Source organism: Maylandia zebra, linkage group LG14 (assembly GCF_041146795.1).
Source record: "Maylandia zebra isolate NMK-2024a linkage group LG14, Mzebra_GT3a, whole genome shotgun sequence".
Taxonomy (NCBI): domain Eukaryota; kingdom Metazoa; phylum Chordata; class Actinopteri; order Cichliformes; family Cichlidae; genus Maylandia; species Maylandia zebra.
Window position 1 is genome coordinate 38,953,102 of NC_135180.1, and position 17,366 is coordinate 38,970,467.

The following is a 17,366-nucleotide window of genomic DNA, read 5'->3' on the forward strand; positions in this document are numbered from 1 at the left end:
AGGTCGGACAGAGGGGCGGGGCATAATGGCCGCGTTATGGCCTCGGTCTACCCGCGGAGAAACCCGGCCGGGAGCGCCGGATCCGGGGCACACAATGAACCAAAGCCCGGAGTCTGACTAGATCAGGACCGAAGACCAGTTCCTGGGGGAAAACAGAAGAAAACAAAACGAAGACTTGTTTTTAAAGGTAAATAAAAACAAAGTTAATTGATTAAAAACTAAAAAGAGATAAGGAATACTGGAGTATGTTTAATTTTAAAGTCAAAGCCTGCACCTCTGCATTTAGTATCTTTGTTTCTTTACAGGCAAATCAATTCAGAAAACTTTTTGGCTTTTTGAAAACTGTAAATATTATTCAATAGGACATATTATTATTATTGTTGTTGTTGTTGTTGTTGTTGTTATGGCCTTATTTAAAATATTGTATGTAAATAAGACCGATGATCCCAAGCCCAGAGGTAAATGTCCGACAGAATGGCTGAAAAGAAAAGAAAGAAGCGGCTGCAGGGGTTCATTCAAAGTTCAGACCTCAGCAAAATATATTCAGGTGACCATCGCAAGGTCATTTTCTGATGTCAGCCTCTGATCTTTAAAGTGAAAGTGCTGCAGCTCTCCACTACTCCACTCCTTCAGTCCTGTTCACGTGACTGTAAATGAAACCGATCAGAGAAAATCTGCAGACTTCAGAATATGAAAAGAAATGAAACTAAATGAAAGTGTGGGGAATGTGCAGAGGCTCTGTAGAAGGACAGACTTCATGATGGGGATATAAATGGTAAGTGGCCTGTACTTCTATAGCGCTTTACACACACATTCACACACTGGTGATGGCAGCTACATTGTAGCCACAGCCACCCTGGGGCGCACTGACAGAGGCGAGGCTGCCGGACACATCTTTGAAACATGTTAGTGAGCAAAAGAGTGAAATCAGAAGGAGATCTAATAGTATTTCACAAAAATCTTTTCAGGATGAAATCATGTAACAGACTTATTCTTGGAATAATTCAATGAGCAAACCAGACCAACATGTGTTGACTCCAAGTCTGCATCAGGGTCTGACAAATACAATCATTCAGGATTAAACACCAGCCCTGGGCGACAAACACCTGTGGTGAAGTATTTTAACCACTAGAGGGCGCAAAAATTAAAGCGTGAGGCCCAGACAAATCCAAACTGTAACAAAACCTCAGCAGAAGTTATTAATTATATTAATATTATTATTAATTATAAAAGCGAGTCTAAGAAAAAGGTAAATTCTGAATATTCTGCTAACTGTCGTGTTTGATTTCCTCCGAGGACGGCAGGTGTCCACAGTCAGGACAGGCTGACAGATTCAGAGGCTTTTGATGATACACCAGGACAAGTTCAGCGATACATGAGGAAGAGCTACGCAGGACCAGCTGAGAGATGAAGAGCATAGCCAGGCTGTTCTGTCTACTTCACCCGGTTTCCTTCTGGCAAAGGTACCCTCACTGCCATACTGAGAAAGTTTCCTCCCCCAGGCTGTTCAGCTATCTTAGTGAGGACCTTCACTGACATAATGGTTTCCTTAGCCCCTTACCCTAACCATTAAAAATTAATGCCTAACCCTAAACCATAACCTAATTGTAAGCCTGACACTAAAACCACATTTTGAGCCTCAAAAAGGCTTCAAACTTGTGAGGACCGGTGAGTGTGTCCTCACAAGGGACTGTTGGTTCTCACAAGTATAGTAGAATGCAGATTTTGGTCCTCACAAAGATAGCTGGACAGGAACACACACACACACTGAGTTACTTTTGCACAGCCCACTGTCATCGTTGCACTTTTCTTTTGTACTTCTGTCTGCTGTTGCACTGTTTTTGTTTTTAGCAGTTTTTGCACACTTGCACTTTCTGTGGTCCCATGTTTGTCTGTCATCTGTAGCACTGTGGTCTTGGAGGAATGTTGTCTCACTTCACTGTGCACATGGCTGGAATGACAATAAAGCCACTGGACTTTTTATCTCTCCATAATCCATCCTGTTTGTTAGGGTTAAACTAACGTGTTCAGAGTGGGATGGGCTGTTTGTCAGTGGTGGCAAGCAACGGTTGCGGCGCCCTCTATAGTAAAAGGCAGAGCCCCGTCAGCGAGCCCAGCTTAATACAAAGACATGTGAAATCATCCTAAAGCAACCTCACAGTTTCCAAGACAGCGTGAATGTGACTAAATAGTAAATGGCCTGTATTTATATAGCGCTTTAATTAGTCCCTAAGGACCCCAAAGCATTTTACACATCCAGTCATCCAGTCATTCACACACTGGTGATGGCAGCTACATTGTAGCCACAGCCACCCTGGGGCGCACTGACAGAGGCGAGGCTGCCGGACACTGGCGCCACCGGGCCCTCTGACCACCACCAGTAGGCAACGGGTGAAGTGTCTTGCCCAAGGACACAACGACCGAGACTGTCCGAGCCGGGAATCGAACCGGCAACTTTCCGATTACAAGACGAACTCCCAACTCTTGAGCCACGATCCTCTGCTGTTAGCGGTAACCACGAGGATTTATTCACAGTCTGCTGCTGTACAGAACAAATGTAGGTTACCATACAAAAACAAATGTGAGTGAGTGTAAATGCGCGCTGAGCGCAGCGCAGCAGGGCTGCGTTCACTGGGCGCGCGTCCCTGCAGCTGTGCAGATGTTTAGTGTTGTTTCAGCTCAAATGACAGAGATGCTCCACTTCCTCCTCTCGTGTCTGATATCTTCCTCCTCCCTGCTGGATTCCTCTTCCTCCCATTCTCCTGCAGAGCGAGGCAGCGTGGGCGGACGCAGCAGGACCGAAGATGACAAAGAAACAAACTGCTGGACCGGTCAACAGAAAATCCCCCAGAAATGTTTGTGTACACGTCGGCACATGAGCGCCGCTGTCACGATAACTATTCTTCACTGTATCCACAGCTCTGCCTACAAAGGTGCCTTGATGAGCATCATTTAGAAAGGACTTTGATCAGGTTCAACTTTTTTCATTTTGCAGAAAGTCTAAAAGATGTTGTATTAATCAAAGATGCATCTCTACGTTCATCGATGGCATACAGAGAATCAATGTGTGGAAGAAAGAACTGCTTCAAACACGTGATTTGGTATGAATGTAACACAAAGGAACAGTTTTTATACTTTGAATGTTGTGTTTGGGCAGTGGCACAGTGTGGTTTGGATCTTGTGTTAAATCTCGGTGAAAATCGTGACTGAAGTTACAAAGCATCTCACCCAAACACCATGTACTGTAGTTATGACGGTCGACACTCAGCGGTCGGCCCAGTCCAGTCTACGGCACGCTCCCCAGCTTTCATAGACAATCCTTTGAAAGTACGACTGCAGCAACATGCTACTGATGAATGCAATCACAAAGACGAGTACAGGTTTTCCTTAGCAACAGGTGGTTTCCAGGAGTCACTAACTGGTCTGGAGACCTTTGACCTGGACTCCAGCAGTACATCACCCACTCGCAGCCTGGTTTTGGGCCTTATTCTCTTGATCCCACCCGTAACCATAATTGTCACCAACCAAAGCTGTGGACGAGTTAAAGTCACGTGGTCAACATGCAAAACTGCAAATTGCACAGGGGCAGCTCACCCTGCTGTGCAGAGCTGCATCCAGTCAGAAGATTAAGACAGCGTGCAGTAAAGATGAAGCGCCTGCTAATTAAAAACCACACCCTAAAAACACGGGTTAAAATCCTAAAACGACTTCCTGTGGGTGATACGAGTGGATGGATGAACTTTAGCATTACTGCACCTGATGCACAATAAACCCAAAGAACGATTTGAAGTGGACGGCGAGGTGCAGGAGGAGCCCCCATCATAGTGGAACAAAGGAAGAGAGGGAGAGATCTAAAAGGCTAAAATTGGAAAACGCTGGAGCTAAAAAAAAAGATGCAGTGAGAACATCTGCCCAGAAATAGTCTGAAACACATCCTGTTATCTGCTCAGAGCGACAGGTGAACAGTGCAGGACAAAACTCTGCACTCGGGTTTCTGCCGCCATGTCCTGTTTGGCCATCTTTGAATTTGAGGTTCTGATACATGTAAAGCAGCTGTTTCATATTTCACATCTTCACTAATTTCATGCATTACCCCGGGCCTCTGAGGGAAGTGAAAAACAAGCTTCAATTAAAGAACCAACAGTTACAAGAACAAAGGAAACAGAATGAAGAGGCTGAGACGAGCAAAAATAACGCAGGGTGCAGGCTGGGAGGGGGGCAAAGGTCTAAAGCTCAACAGGAAGAAGGTTAGAAGCTTACAAGAAATGCAAACTTGGAACGAGAAGTGTTTACAGAAGGGATTCACCCGAAAACAAGGACGTACACAACAGTGACAACAGAATGAAGCTGGCAGGAAGCAAAGTCGGGACAGAAAACATGTCAGTTTAAAACATGACAGGAAAAAACTAAAATCCCTGCAGATTAAAAAAGTTCAGATGAACCTGAGAAGCAAACTTTCAGCTCATGCTGGCTTCGTGTCGGCTCAGGTCTTTCTAAGGCAAATGTTTAAACCACAAATCAAAGAGGCAAAAGAATAAAGTCGCACTAACTGCTCGCTTCTAATCGGCCAATCGCGTGGCAGCGCCTCAGTGCACTCAGGCACGTAGATGCATTTTTTGGACACTCGTGGCATGTGAAGAGTTCTGGTTTTAAATCTTGTCACAGTTCAGAGACGGCACTGTGAAGGAGTTGCTCTCATGACACATCGAGCGATGCCATTGGTCAGCCAATCCAGCCACATCACATTTTTGGATGGTTGCTTAGAGCAGGTAGTCAAGTACTCGGTACCAGGTACCTGCACCTGTGGAAACCCTGAGAGTCGAGTACGCACTGATGGAAAAGGGCAGTGTGAGACAACCCCAACAGGAGTGGGTTTACAGCTGCAGGCCGCTGACCTTTTCCTTCCTCGTCTTTGGCAGCATGAGGTCACGACACTGTGTTTGGGTCTAATACCAGCAGGTTGCACCTCCGACTGTCACCGACGCCCTGACGCTGTACCAGCTGCTGCAGTGAAACGGACTCGCCTGCTGCATCGGTTTTTCTCTGCAGAGTTCAAACGACGGGGCATCCTTTCATTCCTAACGCATTACCCAGTCCACACCAGCGCACATATCAGCACCATATTCACAGGTGATTAGAAACATCTGCTAACATCCAGCTGTGACGCAGCAAACACATCAGATTTTGCATTTGTGGAGTATTTGTCATGCAGAGGCCTCAGCAGTGTGTTGTAACATGCAACGGTCGGAGCAGGGTTATCATGTTTGCATAGACGTGTTAGTCAGACACAGAGGAGGAGGGCTCCTCTACGGGGGGAGGGGGGTTAGAGAGAGAGAGAGAGAGAGAGAGGAAGTGGAGTCCACTGCAGACTATAACAGCTCAGACTCAGCTGTCAGCAGCACTTCAGCTTCCCATTCACAGAGCAGGAAAGCAGACCACAGGTGAAGGCAACATCTGTATGGGAGCCTGAGCAACATCTGGAGTTTATGGTGAGAGAACCATCTGATGCACCTTTAAGCTGATGACAGAGCTGTGTTATTGGGTCAGTCTGTGATTAATGTAAGAGAGGTGTAGCTGTAGAGGCGTGATGCGTGTGGAGGCAGCGTGGTGGACCTCGGCTCACCGAGGCTCCGGAGCCCGAAGAAGCAGTAAAACCTGCCGGAGGCTCAAACAAACTGTTTCGGGATAAATCCGTCACAGGGGAAGAATGCTCCACCACGCTGCTCTCTGCTCGCTCAGCTGCTTCATGTGACTTTGTTCTGCGTTCAGAGCGCTTCTTACTTATAAAACTTTGTGGATGTTGTAAAGGTTATTTTTCTGTTGAGTGAAGGAAACATTAACACACGATCTGACCTTTCAGCTGCAAACCTGAGTGAGGCAACTCTGACATTTAGATAACATTAGCTCACATCGGTGCGGGCCAACTTATTACACGCACAGAAAACACTCAAAACTTTTTTTCTTTAAATATCTCAGAGGAAGGAAGGAAGGAAGGAAGGAAGGAAGGAAGGAAGGAAGGAAGGGAGATTAGAAGTGATCAAACATCAGAAGAGCTCAGAAAGTTTTAGAAAACTGAAAAAGCGCATCACCATCAGATGAGGACGTTTGTCGGTAATCTCCTCAGCTGATGGGATATTTGTCACGAGTGTGAACAGCAGATGTAAACGCCACGCTGTGGTGATGCGTTGCTCCCAGCTGCTGTAAGAAAGAGCGAAGTGTGAGGGCAGAAGCTGCGCTCTCCTGCAGCATGCATGGATGAAACAAACACACGGAGAGCAGGATGTTCAAAAGAGCTCAAAGGTGCAAATGAATCAGATGAACTCAACAGTTTTGCTCTAAACGAGCGGCTGCAGAAAGATTTTCAGCAGCCAACTGTAACCTCGGTTGTGGTTTCCACATTAATATAAGTGTGCCAGCTGTTGCTCGCTTATACCTGCACAGGCTGGCGGCATGTGCTGTTTTATTAATGTCGTTTCATCCAGCAGGTTTCTGTTTGGTTTACTGATTCAAGAATGTGGAAACATGTCACGTAATGTCAACAGTATGAGAAAACGAGCCCAAAAACAAACACAAACAAGCTCATAAACACGCACAAACACACGTCAGGATGTAACGGCGCACGAACGCAGGAGCCCGAGCGTGAGGACAGATTCTGCTGCAGGACGTGCAGCTTACAGAAATATAACAGTCAGAGCTGCAAGGAAAAACACTTCTGTGACATGATTGAGGCTGACTTCATGTTTTACTCAGAAATCCTTCAGTTGTGTTTTGTGTCAGTTTGATCTTTTATTTCTGACCACAGAGTCAAAAACAGGGTTTGTACTGACGCTGCAGAGGAAGAGCCGCTGGTTTGTGGTCGAGCTGCACTGAAGATTCAGATGAAGTGATGTGGTCATGTTTTCATGCTAAACCAAAGGGTTCTTTTTCTTAACCTACATGTGTGTGTGTGTGTGTGTGTGTGTGTGTGTGTGTGTGTGTGTGTGTGTGTGTGTGGGTGTGTGTGGGTGTGTGTGTGTGTGTGTGTGTGTGTGTGTGTGGGTGCGTTCACATGCATGCTGAGAAGTGGAAAAAACAGCGACCAAAGAAATGACAGCAACAAACCATCCACACCGCCAAAGGTATCAAAAAAACCACAGAGGGTTAATGTGTGGATTCATTTCTTCTCACATCCCCAAACTCGTGAGGATGTGCCGACAAATCTATCCATACTGGTTACATACTGGTTACATACTGGTCCTGGTCAGTTATCAGAGCCCAGATTAGCAGAATATCTGGTTTTGTTGTGCTTGTAGTTTTTTCTGGTTTACTCTGTGCTGGGCCGCCTGTTTCCCCTCCTTCCTTCAGCTTGTTGTTAGTTTGTTTCTGGTTTTCACTTTGATCTGTTGCAGCTGACGCATTTAAGTTTGATTTAACGAGTTTAAAGTGCTAAAAATAAAGCTGTGGCCAGCAAGTAGCAACAACTACCCACAGTCTGTAATATTTTTATATTCTACATAGATCTGCTCTGTGAAAGTCTCTCACTGGAGTAGGTGTCACACAATTGGTCGGTTTGGTGCAGGAAAAGAGTGAAAGTCTGACTCGGAGAGCCTGGATAAACAGAGGCCGCTGATAACCACCGTCAGCATAGCTGCTGTCTCTGCCTTTGGTCGACTGGGCTAACACAGAGGCAGCCTGGCTGCGTCTGTCCTGCTCTGCAAGCTGGTACCTAATGTCCTTTAATGCACATATTAAACACATATGTAAGACTGCTTTCTTCCATTTGTGCAACATCTCTAAAGTTAGAAATATCCTGTCTCAGAGTGACGCTGAAAAACTAGTTCATGCATTTATTACTTCCAGGCTGGACGACTGTAATTCATTATTATCAGGAAGTCCTAAAAACTCCCTGAAAAGCCTTCAGCTAATCCAAAATGCTGCTTTGGATTCAGGAGACAGAGACTATCTCTACTCTTAAGATTAAGTTTTTAACTTCCCCCTTTGGTAAATCTTATCCTTAGACCTGGATTAGGTGACCTTAGGTGGCCTCAGTGTGGTCTTCTGCTGCTGAAGCCCACCTGCCTCATGGTTTAACATGCTGTGTGCTTTGGTCCAGCAGTCAGTCCACAGTGGATAAAGAAACAGCCTGATACAGAAACCTTTTTCACCTGGGTGGGTGAGGTGAATTTCTATTTGTAATAACAGCATTGATGTAGTCCTGTCACAGGAGGCCCGGAGTGATGTGCTTGGCCTCGTCTGCACCAATCAAAGTCACTGACACTGAAACCTTCACTGTTTGTGCCCGACAAACACTGTGTGGTTCAGACCATCCAGGAAATGGATGCTCTTGTTTTACTGAGTATGAGTGTTTTACTATCGAGTCAGAACAAATGGGGTCTGCTGGTCTGATTCGTGAGAGCTTCAGTTTCAAAGAAGTGAGTTTGTTTCCATAACTGAGTCACAGCAAACAAACAAATGCTCAGGAATGACATCGGGGATCTGGATGAGACTCGTTTACTTAACAAATGATTCCTGTGAATGTTTACAGCCTTCACACAATGGCTGGAGTTATAAGCAAACTTCCCTTTAAGTCTCATAAACATGAAATATCAGTGAAGGTCCTGCACCACGTCCTGTGCCTGTCAAAGGTAAAAGCAGAAGCTTTGCAGCTGTTATTGCATAGTCAGCATCCTCTCAGTGTGTATGATCAGATACTACAGATGCAAACTTTGGGAACTTGTATCCCAAAAGAATGCAGAGTCCACGAAGTCCAGGACGCAGGTCCAGGAACCGGGCTTAACTAACGTCTCTGAGCTGAGCTCTGGTGTTACAGTGGACATGACACACACATGTTTAAAGGCTAATTTGCCTCCTGCTCTAAAAAACGGTCTTATTTAAGTCCGTCTGTGAAGCTGACGTCTTCAGAGTTTGTAGCGCCATCTTGTGCCACTACAGTGCTGTCATGTGGTTGGTTGGTTGCCACTAACAGACTTACATTAGCTTATGTTAGCTAACTAGTGATAGAATCAATGATGCAGTGGAAAACAAGGAAACTAAACTAAAAGCAGTCTAAGGGGTACTTTTGCGCTGCCCGTGGCAGCAGAAGTGGGTTTGATCCTAAACTGTCCACACCCGTCAGCAGTAAGTGGTTCTCCACCCATCGCTAGCTGCACTGAAACAGGAAAATCCACCTGTTAGCTGTTTGTGTTTGTAGCGCACTTTATGGATGTGGAGGAGAGTCAAGTGCACCGCTGGTTTACCAAGCTCGAGTCCAGCACGCCTTAGGTTTGCTTGGGGTTGCAGACGAACAGTGCAGGCAGCTGGCAGAGCAGATGTTCACAAGATGTAATCGGCATTATTTTAAGCAATGTTAAAGTCTTAGCCCTGCAACTAGGGCTGGGTATCGTCACTGATTTCTAGAATCGATTCGATTCACAAGGTCCCGAATCGATTCAATCCACGATTCGATTCTAATTGAATCGGGGAAACTTTGCCTCAGACAGTCAGAAATATTATAATTATAAAAGAGTGGATGGATGGTTAAAGTCTAATTTAACATGAAGTTATATCAGGGTAAAGTCTGGGGAATCCTGGTATCGGCGCTCCGTTGATAGTGGATTCCTTTCCCGGGTTTATTTTTGAACTCAGAGTTTGTTGAGCCTGCTTCCTGGAGTGATGTGATATCAAAAAAACTTTATGTTTGTTCTTGTTCTCTGAAAAGACCCTCGTAAGGGTCGATAATATAACACGTTGGTGCATTTAGTCGACATGATCGTCCCCTGTGGCTCGCTCTGAGCTGCAGCAAACAAAGGAACAGGCCATTTATTGGTGGCTCTGGCACAGGAAGTAAACATCCTCGTTCTAAAGCTGTGGGCATTCAGTGGCTTTATGAGACAATCAGCAATGTGGAGATGGTAGGAAAAGAGGAACAGCACACTGCAGGGACACGCCACACGCTGCCTGATCAGGAGTTTAGCTGCTTCCCTGAAATGGAAACTGCTGTCTGATCCTTCTTCATATCGGCTCTTCTGATCCACAGTGGAAGTGTCCATCTCCACACAGGATTTCTTATTCACTAACAGCTTCTGTTGACTGGTGTAGGTGCACAAGAAACCAAATAGTGTTTCAGGTGGAATTAAAGCCAGCAGGTTGTGTGGTTAGTGCAGGAATGACCACTAGCAGAAATCTGAGGTTAAAAATAACTTTACTAGCACGGGAACACGCGATGCAGCCGGTGCTGTCCTGTCAAACCCGACCGTAAGTGTTTTCACAGCGCAGATGAAGGACGAGAGCGCTGCGTGTTGGACTGGGATGAATCAGGATCGGAGGGAAGTGCGTGAAGAGCAGGACAAAGGAAGCGTCCGTGAAACCTTGTTTGTGCACGTGCCCAGTGTAAACAGAGCAGCTCACTGCATGAACACAAAAGGTTTTTTCAGCCGAGCAGCACAGAAACAACGTAACACTGAACATGGGTTAAAGCACAAATGCAGATTCAGGCCTTCAGCGGTCGTTACTTTGTGCTCTGTCATAACGCCATGACGCCGCTGTGGTGGTGCATGCAGACAGTCTGCAGCTCTGTCAGTGGAAACCAAACACTGACCACAGAGAGTCTGTCCACCTCCTCCAAGTGACGATTACGTTTATCACTCATTTCAAAGAGAATGATTCTGCAGGTGGAGCCACAGAGCATCACCTCTGTCACTGATTTCTCCCGTTTTATTAATGCCAATGAAAAATGTTTCCTGTAATCGTCCTAAAGCTCGTACTGTGTTCTTCGTGTTTGCAGGGATGGCTCACAACAACTCCACCAGCCTACTGTCCAACCAGACGGCAGACTTCAACAGCGTCTTCACCCTGAAGATCCTGCCCCTGCTCTACTTTGTGATCTTTCTGGTGGGTTCGCTTCTGAATGGCGGAGCCGCCTGTATCTTCTTCAGAGTGCCCGCCGACTCTGGGCTGGTGGTCTACCTGAAGAACATGGTGGTGGCCGACCTCCTCATGCTGTGCACCTACCCGTTCAGGATCGTGGCTCAGCTGGAACTCGGCGGCTGGTACATCCACGTGATCGTCTGCCGCTACAGCGCTGTGATCTTCTACTGCTCCATGTACATGGGGATCCTCTTCATGGGCTTAATTAGCCTCGAGCGCTACGTCAAGATTGTCCGAACCTCCCCCTCCTCCATCACCACCACCTCCTGCAGGACAAGAGTAGCCAGGATCTTTTCCCTGCACCACCTGCAGAACCCCAAGTGTGCCCGGGTGTTGGCCGTCCTCTCTTGGACCCTCCTCACCGTTTTCCTCATGCCCAACAGCTTGCTGACGAGCAAGGAAGCCAACGAGGAAAACGCCCGCAAGTGCATGGATCTGAAGACGGCGCTGGGCAAAGAGTGGCACCGGGTGTCCTCGATCTTCAGCGTCTCAATGTTCTGGGTGACTCTGGCGGTCCTCGCCTTCTGCTATGCCTCCATCTCCCGCCGCATCTACCAGTCGTACCGCCGGGTTCGCTGCGATAACAGCGACGTCTGCCGCAAGTCCAACCGGAGCATCTTCAGCATCCTGGTGGTGTTCTTCATCTGCTTCGTGCCGTACCACGTCTGCCGCATCCCCTACACGCTGAGCCAGATGCCGGAGTCGAGCTTCAGCCGGTACGCCCGCTTCCTGCTGCTGCAGGTGAAAGAGGGGACGCTCTTCCTGTCAGCACTCAATGTCTGCCTCGACCCCATCATCTACTTCCTCATGTGCCGAACCTTCAGGGAATCGCTGCTGAGAAAAGTGTCGCGGCGAGAGAGGAGGAGGAGGAGGTCCCTGACCACGGCGCAGAGTCTGAGCAACATTTAGAAGGCGAGGAGGGGAGACAAGGCAAATAAGGCAGCGGCAAGGAGAGGAGAAGACCCCTGAGGAGACGTGAGGAGACGCAAAACCTAAATGTTGAAGCTGAAATCATGTATTTTTTTTATTTGCTGTAATAAAATTGCTCTCTTCTGTTTGTTTCTCGGTCTGATAGAAAAGTGTGTAAATCAGGAGTTGTATGTGTAAAATAGAAAGAGACATGAATGTATATTTTTATCCCTTTATGTGTACATAAGAGAAGTATTCAGAGCTTCAGTTCTTGGTTTTATTTATTGTTCTGACCAAAAGCAGGACAGAGAGGACAGGGAAGGTCAGCGAGGAAGAGGAAGTGTTGACGTGGAAGTGAAACTGAACTGTGATGAGTGGGCATCAAACCTGCAGCATTAAAGTCCGTTCATGCAGAATCTGCTGATTTGCTCACGAGTCGCCTCTTTTTAGAAGCTCGTGTCAAACCGCAGGATGAGCAGCAATCTGACTGTGATGTCATAGTGTTCCTGCTGTCAGAGTCATTACAACTGCTTTATGATGTCTGTATTTTAAATAAAGCTTTTCTTTCTTCTAAAATAACTCCTATTTAGTCATGTTTTCAATCTCTGCTCACTGCAGCTGATGCCTCTCTGCTGCCATCAGGTGGTCATATCTGTCATTACATGTTTGTTTGCAGGTACACGAGGAGCAGCAGAGTGGGATAAAAAATATTAATAACTATTTTGCTGACATTTTAAAATCCCTCTTTTTAAAGTAAATTAAATGAGGTGATAGTACCTGTTCCTCAAAAACACAAAGTTAAAGGGGAAAAAATGGAGTGTAATGGAACCCTGTGACCAGCAGGGGGCGCTGATGACATTCCCAGTAAAGGTATTGTTAAATCACACGTGGCCAGTCTGAATCACAGCTCTGACATCAAAAACACATATTTTGGGAGTTTTTAAAGGCAGCAGTGAAGAATTGAGACTGATTGATGTTACAGCTGTTTCTGTCATCTTTTGGTGTGTGTGTGTGTGTGTGTGTGTGTGTGTGTGTGTGTGTGTGTGTGTGTGTGTGTGTGTGTGTGAGAGCACGCAGATAAGCATTGATCATAAACAGAGACAGATGTGATAAAGCAATGACAGCAGCAGACGTGCAGGATAAACTTGGACAGTGTGCAGTGACGGGAGTTGGAGCTTCAGGTTAAGCTCATGATGCTCGTTAGTATCATTTGAGGAATTCCTCCTTCCTGTACAGCAGCCATCAGCATATAACCTCGAGCAGCAGCATTTTCAAAATCATCACATCAGAACTGTTTGCAGTGAGTATCTCACACCAGAGAGACACAGGGAGAGGGAGGGGGAGCCGGGACCAGGCAGGGGTCATGACTTCATCTGAAAGTCAAACATCTACCTCCCTGTCTGCCGTTACCGAATCCTCCCACAGATTCCAGCTCAGTGCCGAGCTTCGTCAGAGAATCAAAGAGCGATTGTGTGCGTGCAAAATCAAAAGAGAAACCGAACGCTCCATTAGCCAGCCAGCATGACAGAGAGGAGAAGAGCCCGTGAAAGCTTTCAGCAGGGCTGCCCGACCTGCTCAGGTGAGCTGCATCCTTAATCACCGGGTCAGCTCCACCCACCGATTACTTGGAAGAGATGGGGAGATAAGGTGAACGCTGAGAGCAAGGCCAGACCTGTCGCTGTCACCGCACAGGTGAAGAGATCACAGCCAGCCGATGATGGAAAATCTACCTTTAATAATCAGATTTATCTTAAAGCGAGCCTTTTCTCCGCTGCACCTCTACAACCGATCTTAGGCTGCCTCCACATGCACCCACCGAGTCCTGACTCAGTCTGGGAGAATCCCCGTAGAAAGATTTCTTCATGATCGTTATTCCAAAAACATGTCCTGACAGTTTGCCCTCCAGAGCAGAGACAAACCAGCCTGAGGCAGTTTGAATATTTCCCTCTGTGCTGCGCAGAGATCAGGCTGATAGGGTAACAGTCAGGCTCTCCCATCTGTGAACGGAAGACGAGATCTATTTAAAACTCTTTCCTCTCTTCTTTGGAAAAGAGAAAAAATCAGCATCTTTTAATCTGAAACCAGGCATTCATTGTGGCAGCAAGGTGGACGTGATGGTGGGAACAGATTATTATACCCATAAGCACTTCTCAGTAACCTGGTCTTCCCCCTCGTCTGTTTGATGGTATCAAACCTATCACTATTCAATTCAGTTTTATTTATACACCGCCAAATCACAACAACAGTTTCATTAATGCCTTTAAATTGTAAGTTAAAGACCCTATATTAGTACAAATACAGAGAACACCTCAACAATCATATGACCCCCTGTGAGCAGCACTTTGGCGACAGTGGGAAGGAAAAACTCCCTTTTAACAGGAAGAAACCTCCGGCAGAACCAGGCTCAGGGAGGGGCGGGGCCATCTGCTGCGATTGGTTGGGGTGAGAGAAGGAAGACAGGATAAAGACATGCTGTGGAAGAGAGACAGAGGTTAATAATAACTAATGATAACACAATGCAGAGAGGTGTAGAAAAATGAAGTGAATAAACAAGAAACACTCAGTGCATCATGGGAATCTCCTATAGGACAAGCAGCCTAGATCTACTGCAGCGTAACTAAAGGGGGGATTCATAATAAATGCATGAACTAGTTTTTCAGCGTCACTCTGAGACAGGATATTTCTAACTTTAGAGATGTTGCACAAATGGAAGAACGCAGTCTTACATATTTGTTTAATATGTGCGTTGAAGGACATGTCCTGGTCAAAAATGACTGCAAGGTTCCTCACAGCGTTACTGGAGGCCAAGGTAATGCCATCCAGAGGAAGAATCTGGTTAGATACCATATTTCTAGGCTTTCCAGGGCCGAGTACAATAACCTCAGTTTGATCTGAATTAAGAAGCAGAAAGTTAGCGGCCATCCAGGTCTTTATGTCTTTAAGACATTCCTGCAGTTTAACTCATTGGTGTGTGTTATCTGGCTTCATGGACAGATAGAGCTGGGTGTCATCTGCATAGCAGTGTAAATGTATGCTATGTCTTCTAATGATGCTGCCTAAGGGAAGCATGTATAATGTAAACAGAATTGGTCCTAGCACTGAACCCTGTGGAACTCCATAATTAACCTCAGTGTGTGAAGAGGACTCTCCATTTACATGACAAACTGGAGTCTATTAGATAGATATGATACAAACCACTGCAGCGCAGTGCCTGTAATACCCACAGCATGTTCTAATCGCTCTAATAGGATATTATGGTCGACAGTATCGAACGCTGCACTGAGGTCTAGCAGGACAAGCACAGAGATGAGTCCACTGTCAGAGGCCATAAGAAGATCATTTGTAACCTTCACTAAAGCTGTTTCTGTGCTGTGATGAGCTCTGAAACCTGACTGAAACTCTTCAAATAAACCTCTGCAGATGATCTGTTAGCTGTTTGACAACTACTCTTTCAAGGATGTTTGATATAAAGGAAGGTTGGAGATTGGCCTATAATTAGCTAAGACTGCTGGGTCTAGAGATGCTTTTTGAGTAAAGGTTTAAAGCTGTGACCCTAAAAGGCCTGTAGACCATAACAGCAAACATAGAGTTGTTCTTATTTTCTTCAATCAGTGATGAATAGTAAGATGTTCTGGCTTTGCGGAGGGCTTTCTTATAAAGCAGCAAACTATTTCTCCAGGCTAAATGATGATCCTCTAAATTTGTGACACGCCATTTCCTCTCCAGATTACGAGTCATTGCTTTAGGCTACGTGTTTGAGAATTATACCACGGAGTCAGGTACTTCTGATTAGAGACCTTAGTTTTCAAAGGAGCTACAGTATCCAGAGTCGTACGTAGTGAGGAGGTAAATGTTATCAGGAAATGATCAGACAGGAGAGGGTTTTCAGGAAACACTGTTAAATGTTCAGTTTCTTTGCCGTATGTTAAAACAAGATCTAGATCAGGGGTCCCTGCGGTGTCCTGCAGGTTTTAGATCTCTGGGTCAGCACACCTGAATCAGATGATTAGTTCATTGCCAGGCCTCTGGAGAACTTCAGGACATGTTGAGGAGGTCATTTATCCATTTAAATCAGCTGTGTTGGTTCAAGGACGCATCTAAAACCTGCAGGACACTGGCCCTCGAGGCCTGGAGTTCGACACCTGTGATCTCCAGTGTGATTTTACATTTTGAGAAAATCCAATTGAGTCTAATCACCCACAATAATTATTTTATCTGAGCTGAGAACTAAATCAGATATAAAGTCTGAGAAATCAGACAGAAACTCTGTGTAAGGCCCAGGTGGACAATAGATGATAACAAGTAAGACTGGTTTCTGAGTTTTACAGCTGGGGTGGACGAGGCTAAGCATCAGGCTTTCAAATGAATTAAAAGTCTGTCTGGGTCTTTGGTTGGTTAATAGGCTGGTGTGGGAGATTGCTGCCGATCACTTCAGTTTGGTCCAAAATCTGTGCCAAAGTGAGGCTAAACTGGAAACAGTACAAACGAACTGGAAACAACGAAAAACAAACAAACAAAACAAAACAAAAACACACTGAGCCCTGGAGTCAGCCTGGGAATACAGAGGGCCGGTGTGGCCACGGTGGCAAGTCATCGCAGATGCTCCAAAACAGGATGTGAAACCATCCCAAAGTTCCACACCAGTCTGAGGGAATCTGAAAACAGGATGAAGCAGATACGAGTCCAAAACAGCTGTGAAATCTGAACCAGTCTGTAATTAGATACAGAGAGAAAACACTGAGTCCAGTAAGCTGCTGCAAAAGCAGATGTAAACTCTGGACTCGCACCAGCCTTCAGCACTTCCTAATAGAATTTAAAACCAGAAATCTGATCTACACTCTGTGGTTTCACCGTCCTGCACTAGTGTCTGTTTGCACAGCTCGTATGTCTCACAGGGAGGAGCATTATGGGTATTCAGCCATCAAGTTCATTTCCTAATCAGATCCTCCTGGGCTGAAGGCCAGCATAGCAACACCATCAGTCTGGAATCTGCAGCAGGTTCTCCAGGAAGCTCCAAGACCTGAAACCAAACCCTAATCCTTTAAAACAGGTGAATGCATCACATGACGCAGCGCTGTGTGTTTAAAACACAGCACGCGCTCACTCTGCTGCTAAAAACCAGAAACCTTCAACAAGCAGCGACATGTCGCGCTTCCTCTGACACATGTGCTGGACCCAGAACCGGCTTTGAATAACTGACAGGCACTCCCAGCTCACACTCAACACTCGTGTAAGCCGAATAGAAACAGAATTAAGTTTGCAGATTGAAAATAAGAAAACACGAACACTGTGAGTCACGGGACATTTACGAGTCGACTCTGATCTGTGTTAAAGCTTGCTGGTTAACCTTTAGCCGCGTTTACCTGCTGGTTCTGGGTTGTGTGTCTGACTGAGTCTGTTTCCAGCAGCTGTTGTTTTCAGAGGATCAGTGTCGCACACAACAGACCCGCTCAGAGCAAAGCTCTTTCAAATAAAGTTCTCTGGAAAAATGAAAACTTCCTGGTAAAAATAGGTGTGTGTTTTTGACTTGCAAATGAGGAACGGTGCTGCAT

At 46.0% G+C, this 17,366-nt stretch overlaps 1 protein-coding gene across 6 annotated transcripts; it reads left to right on the forward strand.

The window, feature by feature from the left end:
• The first annotated feature begins 50 nt into the window (after window positions 1-50).
• On the forward strand, window positions 51-12,393 carry LOC101464748 (P2Y purinoceptor 14). 6 transcript variants are annotated; one of them, XM_076873504.1, is made up of 4 exons: window positions 148-187; window positions 596-775; window positions 1,297-1,463; window positions 10,763-12,393. In XM_076873504.1, exon 4 carries the CDS (start codon window positions 10,765-10,767, stop codon window positions 11,812-11,814), a length of 1,050 nt encoding a protein of 349 aa, XP_076729619.1. In that variant the 5' UTR covers window positions 148-187; window positions 596-775; window positions 1,297-1,463; window positions 10,763-10,764; the 3' UTR covers window positions 11,815-12,393. The 6 variants fall into 6 exon arrangements, with proteins under 6 accessions (XP_004565057.3, XP_004565059.3, XP_076729619.1 ...); XM_004565001.6 differs by having other exon boundaries at window positions 1,305-1,463; XM_004565000.4 differs by lacking the exon at window positions 596-775 and having other exon boundaries at window positions 51-187.
• The last annotated feature ends 4,973 nt before the right edge of the window (window positions 12,394-17,366 follow it).

Excerpts from the sequence above, each read along its gene's own strand:
- LOC101464748 (XM_004565000.4), top strand. The coding sequence starts at position 10,765 with ATGGCTCACAACAACTCCACCAGCCTACTGTCCAACCAGACGGCAGAC.